Source organism: Chiloscyllium plagiosum, unplaced genomic scaffold (assembly GCF_037043375.1).
Source record: "Chiloscyllium plagiosum isolate Xiang-an unplaced genomic scaffold, Cpla_swu_hap1 HiC_scaffold_36, whole genome shotgun sequence".
Classification (NCBI taxonomy): domain Eukaryota; kingdom Metazoa; phylum Chordata; class Chondrichthyes; order Orectolobiformes; family Hemiscylliidae; genus Chiloscyllium; species Chiloscyllium plagiosum.
The window spans coordinates 18042062-18064144 of record NW_028270174.1 but is presented as its reverse complement, the minus strand read 5'-3'; the positions used below and the strand labels follow the sequence as shown (position 1 = coordinate 18064144).

The following is a 22083-nucleotide window of genomic DNA, read 5'->3' as shown; positions in this document are numbered from 1 at the left end:
TCACTTTCGCATCAGAAATAGTGCACACTGCAATATAATTGAAACACCTTGTATACGTTCATAAATCGATATAGTTTTCACAGAAACACTCTGTTCAAAATAGGATTATCAGATTAAAATGACAGTATTACTGATTTGTTCTTCCAATGCAGAGAATGACATATCAATGTTGTGGAGGCCAGGTCATTCAGTATATCTAAGGTGGAGATAGATATATTCTTGAGTATCAGGGGGATCAAAGGCTATGAGGAGAAAGCGAGAGAATGGGGATGAGAAACTTATCAGCCATGATTGAATGGCAGAGCATATTCGATGGGTTGAATGACCTAATTTCTACTCCTTTGTCTTATGTCAAAAAATGAGGCAAAAACAGAAATTGCTGGAAAATCTCAGCAGGTTTGGCAGCATTACACCTGCTAAACCTGCTGGGTTTTTCCAGCAATTTCCGCTTTTGCTTCTGTTTTCCAGCATCCCCATTTTTAAAATTAGTTTAGTCATAAACTGAGGTCCATGCTTGCGACAGTGTTCTGTCGATTATTGCACATTAAGTTAAGGGAACTTGTATTTGAATTCCCAATGTAAATTCCCAAAGTTCTAGATAAACCTTAGAACTGGTGTTACAATTAGGTGATATGTTAAGTAGTTCCCTCTTGTTCAATTGTTGTTTTACTTATGTGGTGAAGAGGGTCAATTTAGAGAGTAGTTAACTATTAACATACTCTGATTGAACAAGAAACAATTGGATAGGTTCTCTTGAGTTCAACAAAGGAAGGCATTTGTTTATTTATACTTAAATCAATCTATGAAAAGTAAAAATCTATACTCTAACCTACATGAATATATGCCAGACACTCTCACACACTTGATGTTTGCATACCAGCAAATACAGACTATAAAGTAGGCAAGATAGGTTGGCAAAGTTAGAATCAGAAAAAGATAGGAATACGCAGTCTGCAGTTTGGTAACTCAATTGGCTTCAGGCTGAATTCATTTTGGTTTTGCAACTATCCTTCAGTAATCCTGATACTTCTGATTTTAAGATCTAAATGGCTAATTTTGTTCTTTAGGGAAAATACTGGGTTGAATTATTTTAAGAAGTCGCTGTCTGTAACACTGGAGCTCCTGAATAAGCACAGTCAGCAAATGGAACTTCCAGGTGGGTAGGATAGAGAGGGAGAGAGACAGAAGGGACTTGACTCTCTATCTTAGCTGCTTGTCTCAGTTCTGAAAGGATACAGTTGCTTAACATACAAAGGGTTGACTTGCCAGATGACCTTCCCTCGCCTACCCAGGAGAATACAGATAAGGTATTTGGCAGTGTATTCCAAGGATAATTTAATTAGGTGATATCTGGGAAGCTCTTATCCAGGGTCCCCTTAGGCAACGTTAGACTTAATGATTCATCTCCAACATTGAAATACCTCTGGTAATTACCTTCATGATTTGTCAGTGGGTCAGGAGATGATGGTTCGTCACATTCCCCAGGAGGTCATTGTCGTTGGTTGGGTTTGTGTCTCCATTCCAATGGCTTGGAATGTGGAATGTGTGGTGGTGCAAGTTAAGGTAGCCATCTTTGGCTGTGATCTCAAGTCTCCTGTGTATCTGAGTTCTTAAACAGTTTCTGCTTTTAAAAGTACAATTCATATTTCTAAATATTGGACTAAAAGTTAACATAAGGCATGTTTTCATGACACTGAGATCAAGAACCCATAAAATTGACCGTTTGGAAATTAAAAGTCGCAATCCTTACTCAATCATAACATTATTTTAATGAATATTAGGCTAAAGAACAGCCACCAAACTACCTGCACACCCTGAATGGCTCATTGGCTTGGTATCGAGACAGAGACTGGAATCTCAAGGAAAAGAATGGTGGAGTAAATCTGGACAATGTCATCGGTGTAAGTATTAAAATATGTCACTCACCTTTAGTGTAACAAACTACAAACACGCTAACAAACAGGGTAGGGAGAGAGATAAGTCCCAAGGTATATAAGGCTTTTGGTGTTTTTTTGCTAAGGAAAAGACAAGTTCCCTGAATGTCTGCAGAGGTTCCCCCAATACCTTACCAAACATTCCACTCTGTACAGTTTTTCACTGAGGGGTCCACAAATTATTTGCAAAATTGATGTCAGGACTAAAGTTAATACAGGATCCAGTTTATGTCAAGGCTAAAGATGTGACAGGAGCCAAGTTATGACAAGGGATCAGGACCACTCCCATCAAATCTCAGACAACAATCAGGAATTATAGGAAGCCTCCCACTTAAGTGTGTTCAGTTTCCAGTCATGTAGTTTGTGTCACCATAATGGAATGGGTGTTGGAGAGCTGGGAAAATCCAGGCAGAGATCATTCACCCTGGTTTTCTCCTGGTCTGTGAAATTCATGCATGATCGTTCATCCTAAATTGCACTTGGTTAATTTAAACATTTTATATCAAAACGCATTTAAATTTGGACCGGCTGAGTTTCTCACTTGGAACTATATTGCATATTTCCATTTATTTATCTGTGAGTGGAAGCAGTTTTATAAGTAATACAGTTTTTTTAAAATATCCACTGTTCATATTCTGTGGACTTCTGTGAAATTCTGTTTTTTTTTCCTTCAAAACTTATGGAAATAGTAAATGTTTATAACAAGACAAATACTCAACCAAGAAGAACAGCAGAATTTACAAGATTTGGACAGAGCTTAAAACAACCCATTATTAACTTCACTTTGATTTCTGATTATTGTAGGAAGGAGATCTCCAAGAGATCCCATCTTGCCTTGTCAGTGCTGAAACAGGAAGAGCATCAATCGAAAACCAAATGGCAGACCTCCACTCTGAACTATTCCAAACTAAATGTGAGAGCTATGGACTGAAAAAGCAATACCTCAAGTCTGAATCACAGCTAACTGCTAATAGAAATGTAAGACCATATAGAGACCGTTTGTATTACCATATCCATCCAAGAAATCAGTTCCACTAATATAGCTCAACACTTCATTCCATCCATTCAAGCAACAATGGGAACAGAAATCAGCTCAGCGAAGTTTCACACTACTTTTGGCCTCTTTCTATTTCTAGATTGAGGTGCACAGTGGCAGTTCCATTGTATTACTTACAGCTGCATTGGGAGTGGTTGAGAGAAGCTTCACTAGGCTGTTAACTGGAATAAAACGGTGGCCCTGGTTACATTGAGTAGGTTAGTTCAGTACTCATTGATGTTTGAAAATCAAGGTGATTTTATTGGCACAGGTGAGAATCTGAGGGGGTCTGACAACGTAAATACTGAGAGCATATGATCCTCTGTGAGAGGATCTAGAATGAGGTAGCACATTTTCCAAATAAGGAGCCTCCCTTGTCAGATTGAGATGAGAAGGAACCTCTTCTCTCAGTGGTTGTTACTCTTGGGAAATTTCTAATCCAGAGTTTAAGAGTAGGGCGGTTATGTATAAAATGATAGGTCGCAGCTCAAGCACTACAGGTTTGGTTGTGGTATTACAAAAAGATATGATTGTACTAGAGACTGTAAAGTGGAGATGTATGAGGATGTTACCAAGTCTTGAAACCTTTGGGCCATGAGGAAGGCTGATGGGGTTATCAAACTGAAATGTATAAATAACCAGCTTCCTGGATGAAGTGGTTCGGAAGGGCCTGTTCACTCTTGTTTTTGGTCAGCAAACACAGAAATGGGCCTCCTCCCTGAGCTGTAACATTCTTTAATTCTGTATAATTTGTAGAATGTATGGGGAGGGAGCAGTGATAGGGAGCAAAGAATGCAAATTAAGATGAAGAATGACTTAATTGGGGGGAGGGCACGATCAGGGTCAAGGAACCAAACAGTATTATTACTGTTCCTTTATGTGTGCACCTCTTGCTGGCCATCGTGGTGGGTGTGGGGGTCAGGGTGAATGGAGTTGGTGTTAGTTGGTCACTGAACTTCATTGGGCTTCATTCCTCATTACTAGGGCTGTTGGTGCTCATTACCTTCTTATTCCATTTGATATGGTGATAGCCCTGGGAGGCTTGATGGCACACACACACTAGTGTTTGTTTCAGTCTTTAAGTTTATTCTGATTTTGATGCTTTCTGATAGTTCTGCCGGCTGAGGACGAGGTCATTATCAGCACCTATATTTGGATACCCTTTCGATTGTTTTTGTACCATTGCTCCTGGAATTGTAAACATCCAGAAACGGGTTTGAGGTTCTTGCTCCCTGCATGCATAAGAGCATGGGTGGTAGGGAGGATGAGCAAACTGACTATAGCACCATGGTGCAGGAAGCCACTCAAGTGAGATATAGAAAAGAGAAATATAGCTCTAATCATGGATGGTATAGTCAGCAGAACAGGGCACGGTTCTCTGTGTCCAGGATGAAGAGTCCCAAAGACTGTGTTACCTGCCTCATGCCTGGGTTGGGGATATATCACCTGGGCTGCAGAGAAACTTGGAGTGGGACTACGTCATAGTCCACGTAGGTACCAACAGAATAGGTAGAAAGAGGGAAGAGTTTCTGCTGAGGGAATATGAACAGCTATGGGCTAAATTAAAAGGCAGTGTCAAACAGATAATAATCTCTTGATTACTGTCTGAGACACGAGCAAATTGGCATAAGATCACAAGATTAAAGAGATAAATGCTCAAAATGTGGTGTGGGAGAATTGTGTTTGAATTCATGTGACATTGGCCCCAGTACTGGCGAAGGAGGCATGGTTCCAATGGGATGGGCTCCACTTGAATCACGCTGGGGCCCACTAAAGGATAACGAAGGAAGGCTATGAGTCGAACCTGAGAGAATGGGTGAGATTCTGAATGATTACTTTGCATCAGTGTTCACTGAGGAGAGGAACATGATGAATGTTGAGATTAGAGATAGAAATTTGATTAATCTGGATCATGTTGACATAAGTAGGGAAGATGTGTTGGGTACGCTAGAGGTTATTAAGGTGGACAAATCCCGAGGACCGGATGGGATCTATCCCAGGTTGCTGAAGGAGGCGAGCGAGGAAATAGCTGGGGCCCTGACAGATTTCTTTGTGGCATCCTTAAATACAGGTGAGGTGCCGGAGGACTGGAGGGTTGCTCATGTTGTTCCCCTGAACAAGAAGGGTAGTAGAGATATTCCGGGTAACTACAGACCAGTGAGCCTGACGTCAGTGGTGGGAAAATTGCTGGAAAAAATACTGAAGGATAGGATCTATTTATATTTAGAAAAGAATGGGCTTATCAGTGATAAGCAACATGGTTTTGTGCAGGGGAGATCGTGCCTTACCAACTTAATACAATTCTTCGAGAAAATGACCAAGTTGATAGATGAAGGAAGGGCTGTTGATGTCATATACATGGACTTCAGTAAGGCGTTTGGTAAGGTTCCCCATGGTAGACTAATGGAGAAAGTGAAGTCACATGGTGTGTAGCGTGTTCTAGCTAGGTGGATAAAGAACTGGTGGAGCAACAGTGGGCGGCACGGTGGCACAGTGGTTAGCACTGCTGCCTCGCAGCGCCAGAGACCCGGGTTCAATTCCCGACTCAGGCGACTGACTGTGTGGAGTTTGCACGTTCTCCCCGTGTCTGCGTGGGTTTCCTCCGGGTACTCCGGTTTCCTCCCACAGTCCAAAGATGTGCAGGTTAGGTGAATTGGCAATACTAAATTGCCCGTAGTGTTAGGTAAGGGGTAAATGTAGGGGTATGGGTGGGTTTCGCTTCGGCGGGTCGGTGTGGACTTGTTGGGCCGAAGGGCCTGTTTCCACACTGTAATCTAATCTAAACAGGAGACAGAGAGTAGTAGTTGAAGGGAGTTTCTCGAAATGGAGAAAGGTGACCAGTGGTGTTCCACAGGGGTCAGTGTTGGTGCTACTGTTGTTTGTAATATACGTAAATGATCTGGAAGAGGTATGATCAGCAAGTTTGCAGATGACACGATGATTGGTGGAGTAGCAGAAAGCATAAGGGACTGTCAAAGAATACAAGAGGATATGGATAGACTGGAGAGTTGGGCAGAAAAGTGGCAGATGGTTTTCAATCCAGACAAATATGAGGTGATGCATTTAGGCAAGACTAATTCTAGAGCGAATTATACAATGAACGGAAGAGCCTTGGGAAAAGTTGATGGGCAGAGAGATCTGGGAGTGCAGGTCCATTGTACCTTGAAGGTTGCTGCACAGGTGGATAGAGTGGTCAAGAAGGCATATAGTATGCTTGCCTTCATTGGACGGGGTATTGAGTATAAGAGCTGGCGAGTCATGTTAACATTGTACAAGACATTGGTTCGGCCGCACTTAGAATACTGTGTACAGTTCTGGTCGCCACATTACCAAAAGGATGTGGATAATTTGGAGAAGGTGCAGAGAAGGTTTTTGAGGATGTTGCCTGGTATGGAAGGTGCTAGCTATGAAGAGAGGTTGATTGGTTAGATTTATTTTCATTTGAAAAAGGAGATTGAGGGGGACCTGATTGAGGTTTACAAAATCATGAAGGGTATAGACAGGATGGATAGAGACAAGCTTTTTCCCAAGGTGAAGGATTCAATAATGTGAGGTCATACTTTCAAGGTGGAAAATTTAAGGGGGATACACGCAGCAAGTACTTCACACAGAGGGTGGTGGGTGTTTGGAATGCATTGCCAGCAGAGGTGGTACAGGTGGATTAATTTAAGATGCATCTGGACAGGTGCATGAGTAGGTGGGGAGCAAAGGGATATAGATGCTTAGGAATTGACCGACAGGTTTAGACAGTACATTTGGATTGGCTCAGGCTTGGAGGGTCAAAGGGCCTGTTCCTGGGCTATAAATTTGCTTTGTTCTTTGGTAAGAAAGAGGCAAGAGTGGATATTGGACCACTAGATAATGAGGCTGGAGATGTAGTAATGGGGAACAAAGAAATGGTAGAGGAACCGAGTAGGTACTTAGCATCAGTCTTCATGGTGGAAGACACCAGTAGCATACCAGAACTTCAAGAGAATCGGGGGCAGAGGTGAATGTAGTGGCTATCACTAAGGAGAACATGCTGGGGAAGCTGAAAGGTCTGAAGGTGGATAAATTACCCAGACCAGATGGACTACACTCCAGAATTCTGAAGGACATAGCTGAGGAGACAATGGAAGCATTGGTGGTGATCTTTCAGGGATCACTGGAGCAGGGAGGGTCCCAGAGGACTGGAAAGTGGCAAATGTGACACTTTTGAAAAGAGAGGGATGCAGAAGATGGGAAATTATAGGCAAGGTAGTGTGACCTTGGTTTTGGTAAGATTTTAGAGCCCATTATTCAGGATGAAATTGCAGAGTGTTTGGAAGTGCATGGTAAAATAGCGATGACTCAACATGGCTTTGTCAAGGGGGGGTCATTCCCAACAAGCCTGTCAGAATTCTTTGAGGAGATAATGAGCAAGTGGACAAAGGAGAGCCAGGGGACATGATCTATTTGGACTTCCAGAAGGCCTTTGACAAGGAGCCACACAGGAGGCTAATAAATAAAGTAACAGCCCATGTTGTTGGGACAAGGTACTGGCATAGATAGAGGATTAGCTGACTGACAGGAGGCAGGGAGTGGGGATTAAGGGGTCTTTTTCAGGATGGCAGCCGATGATTAGTAGAGATCCACACAAGGTGTTGGGACCATAACTATTCATGATATATGTTAACGATCTGGACAAAGGAACTGAGGACATAATTATGTTTGTTAAGTTTTCAGATGACACAAAGACAGGTGGAGGGGCAGGTAGTGTTGAGGAAGTGAGGATACTGCAGAAGGAGTTGGACATCTAGGAGAGTGGGCAAAGAAGTAGCAGATGGAATACAATGTGGGAAAACTAGAGGTTTGTTAGGAAGAATAGAGGCAATGACTAATTTCTAAATGGGGAAAAGGCTTCAGAAAGCACAAAGTTATTTGGGAATTGTGTTCATGAATCTGTAAGATCAGGGTTCAGCTGGCACTTAGGAAGGTAAGTACAATGTTAAAGTTCATTTTGAGAAGACTAGAATACAAGCACAGAAGTGTACTGATAAACCTATATAAGGCTCAGATCAGACCACCTTTGGAATATTGTGAGCAGTTTTGGGTCACGTATCTATCCCCGTACTAACTTTGCAGGGGTCCAGAGGAAGTTTAAAAGAATAATTCCTGGGATGAAAGGCTTGGCATATTAGGAATGGTTGAGAACTCTGGGTCTGTATTCGAGCTCAGAAGAATGAAGGGGGATCTCATTGAAAGTTACAGAATACTGAAAGGCCTGGATAGATTGGACATGGAGAAGATATTTCCACTAGTGAGAGAGAGACTAATACCCAAGAACGCAGCCTCAGAGTGAAGGCTGGGTCCTTTAGAACTGAGTCAAGGAGGAGTTTCTTCAGCCAGAGGATGATGGATCTGTGGAACTTGTTGCTGCAGAAGACTGTGAGGGCCAAGTCATTGAGTGTACTTAAAACAGAGATAGATATGCTCTTATTAGTAAGGGGATAAAGGTTACAGAGAGAATGCAGGAGAGTAGGGTTAAGAAACCTATCAGCCATGGGTGAAGGCAGAGCAGACTTGATGGGCCAATTGGCCCTTATCTTCTCCTATAACTTATGGCCTTATGGAAACTGTGTGTAATATAACTGGTGTGAAATAGATAATTGAGCTATGTAGAGGTTTTTCATGTAATTGTGTGGAAACAGTTGCCTGTGTGACAGCAGCCTCTTCCATTTAGTATTTTAATGCATGCTTCTGTTTCCAAACTGGTGTGGGAAAAGGCATCTGAGCTAATTCTACATTTTTAGAAAAGTTTTGTGCATAAAATGCCTGTTAAGCATCTCTTATCCCACTGACTTCAAATTGGGAACGATGTAAACAAGAGATGTGGTATCAATTTACTGTCACCCAAAGGGTAGTATGGATCTGGAACTCACTGCCTGAAAGAGTGACAAAGGAAGATATTCCCATTGCATTTAAAAAGCTCCTGGATCTGGACTTGAAATACTGCAATATGCATTGTGAATCAAGTGGTACAAAGCAGGATCAGGTTGGATTTCTCTTTTTTAGGCTAGCAAAAATGAAATGGGCCAAATGGCATCGATCTCTGGTGTAAATTTTCAATGGTTTTATATTTGCAATTTATATTTCCACACACAGGCAAAATTTACCCCAGTCTGAATTTTAATCAGTCTGAAAGCTTTAGTCATTAGTAGATTGTCCAACTGATTGGCTTGTACCTTGCTAAGTAATTGAATTAGCAAGATATGCAATGGAGTCCAAGAATTTCAGCAATAGGGAAATTCAGTCAAACTTCAAGGCTCCCATCCAACAGAGAACAGGCAGGTACTTCAGCAGCATCTAGGGTAACATCTCATCACTGTATTTCTACTACACTGTAACAACGCAGTAACAATGGTAAGAAGGAGCAATTAATTTAATGTCATCTCCAAAATGCACACACAAACATCAATTTCTCTGTGTGACAGATAAACGAAAGCCTTTTGTTGGAAGTAACAAGATTGAAACAAAGCTTGCAGGCTTCAGAACAGCAGATGCTGAAACTGCAGAGTGAAAAGGAAATTTTAACTTCACGTCTGAAGACCTTAGAATGTGAACGGCAACAGATATTCAATCAAAAAGAACTTTTGCTGAAAACATTGAAAAAATTGAAATGTCACAAGCATGAAGATTCTTTGTTACAAATTAATTCTGATGACAGGTAATGTTGCTTACATTGGTCATTAAGTGGGGAATAAAGGGTAGTAGAGTTGGACTTTTCATTGAAGGGGAATGTCAGTAGGATATTTTCATGTAGAGGCTCTTTAGAAAAAGGAACATTTTAATGTAGTGGCTAATGAAGCAGAGTCTTTAGCATCATTGAAAAGGGAATTGGCTCAGACAGAAGACTATAAAAGGGCACAGGGAAAGGGGATTCGAGAAGATAGCACTGGTACAGTCAGAGGCAGATATTCTCTTTCTGTTCAGCCATTTGAATTATGCAGTTATTCAGTTATATCTCATGCTATTTTGAAATCCCTGGTTTCCATCCTGAAAAGGATTGAGTTATTATGCCATTCATGTTAAACTCATATTTAAGAAAGCAGCGATTAATTGTAACATTTCGTAGTGTTTATGCTATACAGTTTGCTGTGCCTCACCCTGTATTTCCTCATCGTAAGCAAATCCAGGAGGAGGCAAGTGCACTGGGTGCAATCTCTCAATACGGGATAATATTCCTCTGCATTGGAAAGGACTGCAGACTGTTGTCAGTGTTGGTCTTAAGCCTCCACAGTTCATGATGTCCACGTCCAGGTTCTAACTGATTAATGCCAACTGCTTATTTGTCCTCATGATGTGGATGACAACATTGATGTCCAAACAAATAATGGACTGGCACCTTCTTGAGAACCAGTCACTTCTACACCCAAGTAGTTAATGCAACAGACTTTAAGGAGTGCTCTTCCCTCTGTTATTTTTTGAATGAATCGTGGAGGTGTAAATATAGAGGGTGGAGGAGAGGCTTTTGAAGTCCACTGTCAGTTCATCTATACCTGCCCACCTGCAACTGCTATCGGGCAAGGGGTAGGGATTTGAGACTGGGCTTGGGAAGGGAAGGAAGATGAGAGTAAACACTTTGCCAAAGTCCCAAACTGTGAGAATAAATTTAAAAATTTATTAAAAAATAGTACTTTAAAATAATTAAACTTCTTTTCAGAAAGTGAAAGTTCAATTAACTTTCAAAAAAGAAAGCACATAAAACTGCAGAAATCAAGTTTAACTAACAACATTGTGGAAGATACTTAACTGATCCCTCTGGTTTTCACCTAGGGAGTATGACTCATCCACTATACAGGGGAACCTCGATTATCCGAACGAGATGGATGGGCACTATTTTGTTCGGTTCAAGAAGGCAGCTCACCAGCACCTCCTCAAGGGCAACTAGAAACAGTCAATAAATGCTGACCCAGCCAGCAATGTCCACGTCCCATAAATGAATAAAATAAAGACTGAGAGAGCAGTGGTCACTGGTGCCTGACTCCAACACATTTGAACTAAGTCTGCTGGTTATTCTTTGAGCTTACGAAATGTTAGTGAACACCATGAGGATCAGTTAAGTATCCTCCATATTGCTGTCATTTAGAGTTGGTTTTACTTGAGAAGGTGCTAGTGAGCTGCCTTCTTGAACCACTGCACTCCATATTCTGTAAGTAGATATGCAATGCCCTTGTGCAGCCAATTCTAGGTTTTTGACCCAGCAACAGTAAAGGAATAATATATTTCCAAGTCAGGATGGTGAGTGACTTGTAAGGCAACTTGCAGCTGGTGGTGTTCCCATGTATCTTCTGCCCCTGTCCTTCCAGATGGAAGTGGTCATGGGTTTGGATGGTGCTATCTCAGGATCTTTGGTGAATTTCTACAGTGCATCTTGTCGATGGTATACACTGCTGCTACTGAGCATTAGTAGTGCAGGGATGGCAGCAGATGAAGTGAGTAGAGCGGTGCGGGATTTGTTTCAGGGACACGTTGTTCTTACTTTCTGCTATTTGGCACCTGAGGATGGAGAACGCGTAAGAGGAAAACACATCAGCAATCTGTTTATAGTGGATGAGTCATACTTCCCAGGTGAAAACCATAGGAATCAGTTAAATAACTTCCACAACATTGTTAGTTAAACTTGATTTTACTTAATTTTTGCAATTGTATATGCTTTCATTTCTGAAAGTTAATTTAACTTTCGCTTTCTGAAATGAAGATTAATTATTTTAAAGTACTATTTTTTAACATATTTTGAAGTTTATTCTCGCAGTTTGGGACTTTGGCACTCTCATCTTCCCCAAGCCCATCTGCTTTGATGAAGAGAGGAGGATAAGTGTTGCTACACACTCAAGTCCCTACCCCTTACCTCAAAGCAGGTACAGGTGGGTAGGTACAGCTGGGACCCCTTGGCAGTGTGTCCAAAGATGGGGCTTCCCTCATAAAGTAGTAAATTAGTTATCTTGGTTTCCAGACATGTGTGAGTTGACCTTCTGAGGAATGCTTCATCTGAGTAAGGTCAGAGGTCACTGCCAACTAAGTGATACCAACACAATCCTCTTTTACAGCAACAAACACAACTCAGTCACTGGTTAATCTAATTCTCTTCTGTGGAGCTACCAGAGCATTCATTTGATTTGATTCAGTTTGATTTCGATTTTACTGTCACGTGTACTCAAACATAAAAATACAGGAGTGCAGTGAAAACTGTATAATGTCACCACACAAGGCACCATCTTATGTACAAGTACAGAATCTTAACAACAAAGTAGAAAGAAAGAACAAAGTTAAAAATTAAACATTTTAATTTGTGATTATAGTACAGTGTCACCTTCTTAGTTTTAAATAGAAAGTAAAAAAATGGAGAAGGTGAAAGAATTCACATGGGCAGTCTGCTAGATTATCCCAAATCATTCTGCACCAGATTTAAGATATTATGAAGAAGAACCTCTTCCACAAATGCTAAAACCTCAAGTACAGCAGGAGTAGATTTGATTAATGACTTTGGAAGGAGATTGGGTACAAATTAAGCTAAATAGGTTTGGAGCAATGTGTGGGACAAAGCAGGGAAATGGAACTGACTCGTTTGCCTGGAATGAACTCCATTGATCAAATGTCACAAAGACTTCAGATGCTCTGTAAGTATTTTTACTCAAAGAATAGCATGTGGCCACGCCGTAATATGGAATGTTTGATGTGACTATCATAGGTGCTTTAATTATCCAGCTTCCTGTCACATACAGAGGAATGAAAGGGTAAGATGAAATGATGTGGAGTGGAGAATTGGAAGCAGTCCAGAAAAGGTTCACTAAGCTAATCCTGGGTATGGAGGGTTTTTCCTATGAGGGGAGGTTGAATAATTTGGGCTTGTACTCGTGGGAGATTAGAGGAATGAGAAGAGATCTTATTGCAACGTAAAAGATTCTTGAGGATATAAAATCCAAAAGAACTGCCAATGCTGTAAATCAGAAACAAAACAGAAGTTGCTGGAAAAGTTCAGCAGGTCTGGCAGCATCTGTGAGGAGAAATCAGAATCAGGAGAAATCAGACCTGAGGAAAGGTGACTGGATCTGAAATGCTAACTCTGATTTCTCTTCATTGACCTGCTGAGCATTTCCAGCAATTTCTATTTTTTCAAGATTCTTGGGGGCTTGATAGATTTAGGTGGAAAAGATGTTGTTTTCCCCTTCCTAGAGAGTCTGGAACCAGAGGGCATAATCTCCAAGTAAGAAGTCACTAATTTAAGACAGAGAAAAGAAGGATTTTTTTTCTCACAAAAGATAGTGAATCTATAATTTTTTTTAACCACAGAGGACTGCCAAATCTGAGACGTTAAGTATGTTCAAGGCAGAGATGGACAGATGTTTAATCATTCAGGATTCAGGGTTATGGGGAAAAGATAGGAAAGTAAAATTCAGGATGATCAATTCAGCCATGATCTCATCGCATAGTAAAGCAGATTCTATGGGCTGAATAGTCTACCTCTGCCTTGACATCTTATGGTCTTTTAGAAGCTCCAGTACAGATCTACAGATCCAGTGTGTAAAATTCTATGAAATTCTAGCCAATCAGTGACAAACAAATCTTATGTTTAATTCACAATGTATCCATTCAAGAGCCATATCAATTGTTCAGATCAAAGAGATTGTCAGTTATTATAGTCATAAAGATGTACAATGCAGAAACAGACCCTTCAGCCAACTTGTCCATGCCGTCCAGATATCCAAAATGAATCTAGTCCCATTCGCTCGCACTTGGTCCATATCCTGTAAACCCTTCCTTCTCATATATCCATCCGGATGCCTTGTCAATGTTGTAATTGTACCAGCTGCCACTGCTTCCTCCACAGCTCATTCCATGCACGTACCACCCTCTGAATGAAAAAGTTGCCCCTTAGGTTCCTTTTAAATCTTTCCCTCTCACCCTAAATCAATGCCCTCTAGTTCTGGACTTCCCCCAACCCAAGGGTCTATTTATCCTATCCATGGCCCTCATGCTTTTATAAACCTCTATAAGGTCACCTCTCAGCCACCGTCGCTCCAGGGAACCCCAGCCTATTCAGCCTCTCCCTACAGCTCAAACCCTCCAACCCCGGCAATATCCTTGTAAATCTTTTCTGAATCTTTTCAAGTTTCACAACAACCTTCCCATAGGAGGAAGATCAGAACTGCACACAATATTCCAAAAGTGGCCTAACCAATGTCCTGTACAGCCGCAACATGACCTCTCATCTCCTATATTCAATGCTCTGACCAATAAAGGAAAGCATATCAAGCGGCTTCTTCACTATCCTACCTACCTGTGACTCCACCTTCAAGGAGCTATGAACCTGCACTCCAAGGTCTCTTTGCTCAGCAACACTCCCCAGGACCTTACCATTCAGTGTATAAGTCCTGCCTTGATTTACCTTTCCAAAATGCAGCACCTCACATTTATCTAAATTAAACTCCATCTGTAACTCCATGACCCATTGGTCCATCTGATCAAGATCTCATTGTAGTCTTAGTTGATCACTTGTTGCACAGTTATAAATTGAACTGGTCTTTGTTTGTAGTTCACTGTTTTCTTATCTATGCTACTTGACTATGTGACCTGTCTGTATTGCTCACAAGACAAAGCTTTTCACTGTGCCTTGGTACACATGACAATAAATTCAATTCAAATTCAATTCAATTCAATTCAGTTCTTTACCCTGAGAATAATGAGAGACTGGAAGCATTTCTTGAGTGCTATATGCAAGATAACCCAGGTTTCAGAAGACATTCCCTATTGAAGGTGACAATGTGCTGCATACTCTGAAGCCCCCACAGTTCAATCTGTGGGCCTTCTTCCCCTGGGGACCACAAACTGTGTCTTCCTTTCCATGGTTAAGTCAGCAATCTCTCAACTGAAGAGTGTTCTGTGAGCATGGAGCCCTGAAGAAGCCTCCGTCCCAATATTGCTAAATGGCTGCAGCTGTAAAATGGCTGTCTTATTTCGTTCACTGAAATTTGTTTTCTACAATCCCCTGTCTGCAACAGGTACTAACTGTGTGTAGAACGCATCATAAATACATATGGTGAGAGTTCCATCAGGAACATTAGGCAGGTTTTCCATGTTGTTAACATTGAAGGCTAATTCCGATGCACATCTGGCATTCTGTCAATAAGGAAACTTAGTCCAAAATCTGTATATAATACACACAATGATTAACCAGTTGTAATTTTACAGAAATGAAGCTCGCTCACACATTACTATTGAATTCAGGTTTCTTAACTTGTTGTAGTAAGATTATGAACACAGAGGTTCATGATTGAAAGAAAGATTTGAATTCATATAGCACCTTTTATGACTTTATTGCACCCCAAAAAAGATTCGCTGTCTGCAAAGTACCTTTCACCCATCATCACCATTTTGATGTAAGGAATATGGCGGTCAATTTGCTGACAGAAAATGGCAATGTCAGAATAACATAATTTGTTTTAATGATGTTGATTGAAGAATAAGTGTTGACTGGAGCAGTAGGGCAAGTTCCCCTACTCTTCCTTGAAATAATGCAATGGAATCTTTTACATGAACTTGAAAAGCCACCTGAGGATTCAGAATAAAATATTGCATTTGGAAGGTGTCAACTTCAATGGTGCTCCCTTCATATGGTGTATCAGCCGAGATTTATGCTCAAGACTCTGGGTGAAAACCTGATTCCATAATTTTCTGCTTCAGAGATAAGTTCAAGTTAGCCTTACCCGGACCCTAATCCTATCACAGGTGCTGTTCACTGAGCCATAACCATATTATTATGTGGTCTGTGCCCATAACCACTACACTACCTTATGAAGGAATCAGAAGTTATCATTCATTTCAAATATTTTACAGAAGAGAGATTTTTTTTAAAAAATTATGATTAAAATGGGAAAGACAGATTTTATGGGCTTTGTTCCCTTTAGACATGTTACGTTCCCATCAAGGAATCCATAACTGAACTCATGTCCTACTTTCTAGGATGCAGTTATTGCCTCCATAGGCAGAAATTTTGAAAGCTTTGCTTTCATGAAAGTATCAAACTTAAGGAAAGGAATTTAATTGCACAAAGACGAGTGGCAGGTCAGATGACAGTTGCTACAAAGAAGAGCAAAGAATGATTAAAAATGTTAATTGGGGCAAATATATTAGAGCATGGAAGATAGCTGGCTAGCAATATCCAAACAGATGGCAAGAATTTCTGTAGGTATCTAAAAAGGAAAAAAACTATAAAACTAGAAGATGTAAGAGCAGAAGTAAGCCAATCAGCTCATCAGTTTCCTCATTTCCCCTCTCCCCACCTTACCTCAGTTCCAACCTTCCAGCTCAGAACTGTCCCCATCACCTGTCCTACCTGTCAATCTCCCCTCCCACCTATCCGCTCCACCCTCCTCTCTGACCTATCACCTCCATCCCCACCCCTATTCAACTACTGTACTCTTTGCTACCTTCTCCCCAGCAACCCCCCCCCCCCCCCCGCATCCCACCTCCCCTCCCCCCCCCCCCCCCCCCCATTTATCTCTCCACCCTAGAGGTTCCCTGCCTTCATCCCTGATAAAGGGCTTTTGCCCAAAGTGTCGATTTTCCTGCTCCTCGGATGCTGCCTGACCTGCTGTGCTTTTCCAGCACCACTCTGATCTAAACAATCAGCCAATCAAGTCTGCTCCCCCTTCAATGAGATAACTGATGCATTGATATTTTTCAACTCCACTTTCTTAACTTCTCCCCATTTCCTTTCTTCTTAGAAATCTGTCTATGGATATATTTAATGACCCATCCTCAACAGTGCTATGTGGTAAATAACTCAGCAGATTCACTATTGTCTAAGAGAAAAAAATCAACTTCATCTCTGCTTACATGAGTGACTTCTTACTTGTAGATTATGCCCTCTGATCCTAAACTCTTCCATAAGAGAAAACAACCTCTTTGCATCCAACCTGTTGAACTCCCTAAGAATTTTGAATGGTTCAATAAGATTTTCTGTCATTCCTCTGATCTCTAATGGATACAAGACTAACCTACTCAATCTCTCCTCATAAGAAAATCCCTCCATACTCAGGATCAAATGTGTGAGCCTTCTCTGGACTGTCTCTAGTAGCCAGTATATCTTCCCTCAGATAAAGGAACCAAAATTGTTCACAGTATTCCAGGTATGGTCTGATTAGTGCCTTGTACAATTTTAGCAAGACCTCCCTTTTTTTTATATTTCATTACCTTTAAAATAAAGTCCAATAGGCCTTCCCTTTTATCTAGGTAAAAACAATGACTGCAGATGCTGGAAACCAGATTCTGGATTAGTGTTGATGGAAGAGCACAGCAGTTCAGGCAGCATCCAAGGAGCAGCGAAATCGACGTTTCGGGCAAAAAGGGCTTTTGCCCGAAATGTCGATTTCGCTGCTTCTTGGATGCTGCCTGAACTGCTGTGCTCTTCCAGCACCACTAATCCAGACTTCCCTTTTATCTGCTGAACTTGGATGTGAGATTTTTGCGATTCATGCAAAAGGACCCTCAATGTCACCTCTGCTGCAGTTTTCTGCTGTGTTTTACCATTAAGAGTAAGAAAAGTGAGTGCTGTTCCTCTCGAGGTGCAACAGGGACTTAATAGTTGATAGTAATGAAAAGGCAGCGTAGTAAATAAAACATTCTGATCACTCAGGAAATAGCACTGAGCAAGCTAATCGAGCTGTGGGCTAACAAGCCCCTGAATCCTGCAGGATTTCATCCTTAGGTTAAGGGAAGTGGCTAATGAGGTGGTACATGTGTTGGTGTGAATTGCTAGATGCCATCATTTGTAATATTCTGGAAAGGTTCTGTCAGACTGGAAAGTAGCAAATATGACCCCTCTATTGTAGAAGGGAGGACAGACAGAAGACAGGAAACTGTAGGTGTTTAAGCTTGATATCTGTCATAAGGAAGCTTTTAGGATCAATCATTAAAGAGGTTATAACAGGGCACGTTGAAAAATTAAGATGATTTGGAATAGTCAGCATGGTTTTGTAAAGGATAACTGTGTATAACCTTTTTCTTAATTCTTTGAAGGAGTACTGTAATGTGTGATATGCATAAAAGGGAGCCTATTGATTTTCAGTACTTGGATTTTCAGAAATCATTTAACAAGGTTCCACATGAAAGTTTACTCAATTGATACTTGGAATGAATGGGCTACCTTATGAAAGAAGAGTGGAAAAACTGATCATGCTTTCATTGAAAAACAGAAAAACGAGGACTGATTTGATTGAAGTTTCTAAGGTCTTGACATGGTGGATATGAAAAGAATACTTAAGGTATCTCCAGAATGAGAGTGACTGTTTTAAAATTTAGGGTTACCCTTTGAGGATATAAATGAAGGAAAGTTATTTTCTTTGAGCATTGTGTGACTTTGGAACTCTATGCCTCAGAAGGTGATGGAGATAGGATCATTGAAAACTTTTAGGGCAGAAATAGATAGTTTCTTGTTAGGCAAGTGAACCCAACTCATTAGGAAGAGATGGAAATCAAGCCCCACTATTCCCAGCATCATCGCAAAAGTTCAAGATTTTATAAAAGTATGCAAAATTACCCAGCTTGCCAGTTTGTTAGGCTCAGGTTAACAGAAAGCATGGACCAGGATCTGTACTTAACAATCATCACTCTTTCTTCATAAATTCTAACCACAGCAAAACAAATATGAACCATCAACATTTAAAATACTACTAGTTAAAATACTAACCCCGTTATGAAAATCTCCCTAAATACACACGTACAGACAGTGAAGAAAAAAACAAATCACAGGTGTTACAGAGATAGAGAAAGTCTGGGAATTAAGTTCAATGGTTTCTATCCACAGGGTTTGCTGAGGGATCCTTTTGACTAATGAGAACTTGCTGCTTCTTGATCTCTGTCTTCTCCAGGTACTTCCACTTGCAGGAGGAACAGAGCAACTGGCCCACACTTAAAAAATCTCTGACTTGACTAGTAAAAGGCCACAGCAAGTGATGAGGGAAAATAAACTGGCTACATTCAGCCTTGAAGTTTTCCTTTCCTGCAGTGGAAAAGACAGCTCTTCTATTTCAGAGGTCCAAACATTTACACCAACAAGCTGTTCAGCTACCTGGAAGCCAATCACATTGTTGTTGGCTGGCAATCAACATGCACCTTTGTCATCAAAAATACATCACCATTTCACAGACCAAAACACTTAGGACAATGCACCTTCAATTACTTTATCTCTACCAGCAATGTGAATAATCTTTACATTAATAAAAGACTCCATCTGAATAATTTCACATTTTCAGTTTTATACAATTTACTGAAGGCCAATGGATTACGATCAGTGCATTGTTAATTGTTTCTTTGTTAATTTATCGGATATTGTCTCTAAAGTGTTGATAGTAATCACTTTCTTTCATCAATGTAAAAATATTGCTTGTGTCTTTTTTATATAATCTCTCTCAAAAAGACTGATCTTCTCCATAAATGTGGAGCATGGCCAATGTTCTTACATACCAGAAAATTGGGAATGGTTCCCCATAATTTTCCAATTTATGAGGTTGATTAGTAAAATGTCCTGGCTCAGCCTCGGAATATGCCACTTATGGTAATATGTAGCATTTCAATCTATAGGACACCATCAATAAACCTTCAGGAATGCCCCTCAAAATTATGTGCACAGTGTGAATGCCTTTCAAAGGAGCCGGAGTTAGCCAAGGATGAGGACAAACTGTCTGTTCACCAGGAGCAAATGGAACATGGTGGGGAGTGTCTGACTGATGGCAGCAACTCTGTGATGGCTACAGGAACAGAATTACTGAGCACAGAGACAGAAGAAATAGGCCTGCAATCAAAGGTAGGAGGAGAATTATTTTGGAAGGAATAAATAGATAACAAAACAAAAGAGAAAACCCCAGGGTGTCAGTCAGTATCTGTGGAGATAAATTGATGATCTTTAAGGCAAACTGAAGAAAATAGAAATGTAGTAGATTTTAAGTAGATGTAGGTAGGTTGTGGGATGCACGTTAGGGGAAGGAGGTTACCTTAAGCATCAACTCTGTCCATAGATGCTGTCAGACTTGCTAAGTATTTCCAGTAAATTCTGGTTTTATTTCAGATTTCCAGCATCCATAGTATTTTGTTGTTGCATTAGTGGGAATGTTGGGAGTTCTCCACCCCAGAGGTTTGTAAACACTCTATCATTCACAATATTGTTATGAAGATGTGTGGTTTATACATTAATGTATCATATAATTTGCTGGACACACTGGTTTTGTAACAACAGTAACATTATATTGATGGGTAACAGGCTGTTTGGAAAGATATATTCAGTTCACAATATTTTTGTAGAGGTCATATTATCCAGTTATGGAAGGAATAATGCTACTGGATTTTGATCACAGGGTCTGATATCTTTTTATTAATTTCACAACATACTTTATTCATAAAAATATCTTTAGGTATATATCGTCACAAATGCAATTCGGTTCTGTACAGTAACATATAAAGGAAACAAATAAATAGAGTTTGACTCTATCCAGACAAACCAAAGGTGTCCCTTACTGCCTTGGGGAGCAACACACTTTTGCCCTCCCTCTTTCTTACTCTAAAAATTATCTCAAAGTGTGTGTCCTAGGAAGTCTGTACACATCTTGTGGAACGTTTCTACAGAACATTTCAGAATCTACCTCACTGTCTCCAGAAAAGGGAATTCGGAGAGCCACAACTGATCCGGGAAGTCAGACCAGTGTGTGCAAGGTATCTTTGGTTGTATTACCAAAAGGGCATGTGGACATACAATGTTAATTTTCAACTTTAGAATGAGTAGAACATTTCCAAACCAAAAAACAACCATACATTGTTCAGCCTTCCTTCCTTCCCTTCCCAGTTAAATATTCTTTGTTGTTGGATCCTTTCGTGGCAGGTTAAGTGAAATCAAAATATTTATTTATTTTTGTTTTTTTAATTGGACATATTTTTCTAATCAACATATTCATAGATGTTATTTCACACCTCAGGAACAGGTGGGATTTGAATCCGAGCTCCATGTCCAGGATTAGTGATACTACCAGTGTGACATGATATATCCATTTGAGAGCAATGCTTCTGTCCATCACTGTGCCTGCTGACCATGTCCCAAATGCAAGATGTGGGTTATTTAAATGAAGCTAGCAAGAGTTGACCCATGCCTACAATGACAAATCAGAAGGAGAAAAGGGAATCTGTCCACTGAGCTGTTGACTCTCACACTGGCAAGAGAAGTACAAAGCTCAAATTTGGCCAAAAAAGAACAAGTATAAAAACATTATTTTAAATCTCCATTGCAAAAATGCAAAGCCACTCATTAATGAAAATCAACCCATCTAGGTTTGATTTCCAGAGCCTTGGGATTCTTGTGGTGCATTGGTCATATACTTACCTTTGAGCCACAAGACCTGGGTTCAACTTCCCCCTGCTCCAGAGGTGTCTGTGCATGTTGATTGAAAATGCCTCATTAGTTCATATATGACAAATGAGCTTTATAGCTAGTGTCAAATCTGCATTCTGTGCAGAGAACCAGCATGATTTGTGGGGCTTTTGTGGAACAGTGGTAGCATTCATACCTCTGAGCTAGGAGGCCTAAGTTCCAGTCCCACCTGCGCCAGAAGTGTGTAATAACATCTCTGACCAGGTTCATTAGAAAATTCATTGTAAAGCAAACCATACCCCACCCCACCCCACAACAATCTAACTTGAGGAGGCTATTGTGGGGCAGTGGTTGTGTCCATACCTCTTGAACAGAAGATCTTGGTTCACGTCCCACCTGCTCTTGATGTGTGTTATAATGTCATTGAACAGGTTGATTAGAAATACCTGTAGTCAGAGCCCCATTAAGGCTTGGAACACAACTTCTGGTAGCTCTCAACTGGCAATGACTAAGCCTATTGGAGATGTTGAATGTATTTGTTGGAGAAACTTATTGTGTCCACTTTAAGCATTCATTGTTTGTATTCACTTACTGCAGAAGATCATCCCAAAGATCAATCAAGCTACGCAAGAAAATACAAGACTATGGACAGAGTCAAAGGATTCTGATGAAGGGTAATCAGAATAAGCCACCTTGCCTTCAGTGGTAGCCATCCCAATGCCCTCATGCTTGGAGGC

The 22083-nt window shown here is 40.7% G+C and overlaps 1 protein-coding gene across 2 annotated transcripts in view; it reads left to right on the top strand.

The window, feature by feature from the left end:
• The window catches only part of LOC122539437 (uncharacterized), a 73363-nt gene that overhangs the window by 36795 nt on the left and 14485 nt on the right, over positions 1 to 22083 (top strand). Inside the window, exons 6-10 of one of the 2 annotated variants that reach the window (XM_043674277.2) lie at positions 1782 to 1901; positions 2739 to 2912; positions 9423 to 9655; positions 19573 to 19795; positions 21944 to 22020. In XM_043674277.2, the coding sequence (XP_043530212.2) occupies positions 1782 to 1901; positions 2739 to 2912; positions 9423 to 9655; positions 19573 to 19795; positions 21944 to 22020 (827 nt within the window). Of the gene's footprint in view, positions 1 to 1781; positions 1902 to 2738; positions 2913 to 9422; positions 9656 to 19557; positions 19796 to 21943; positions 22021 to 22083 lie in introns of both variants that reach the window. The other variant, XM_043674276.2, reaches the window with a different exon arrangement.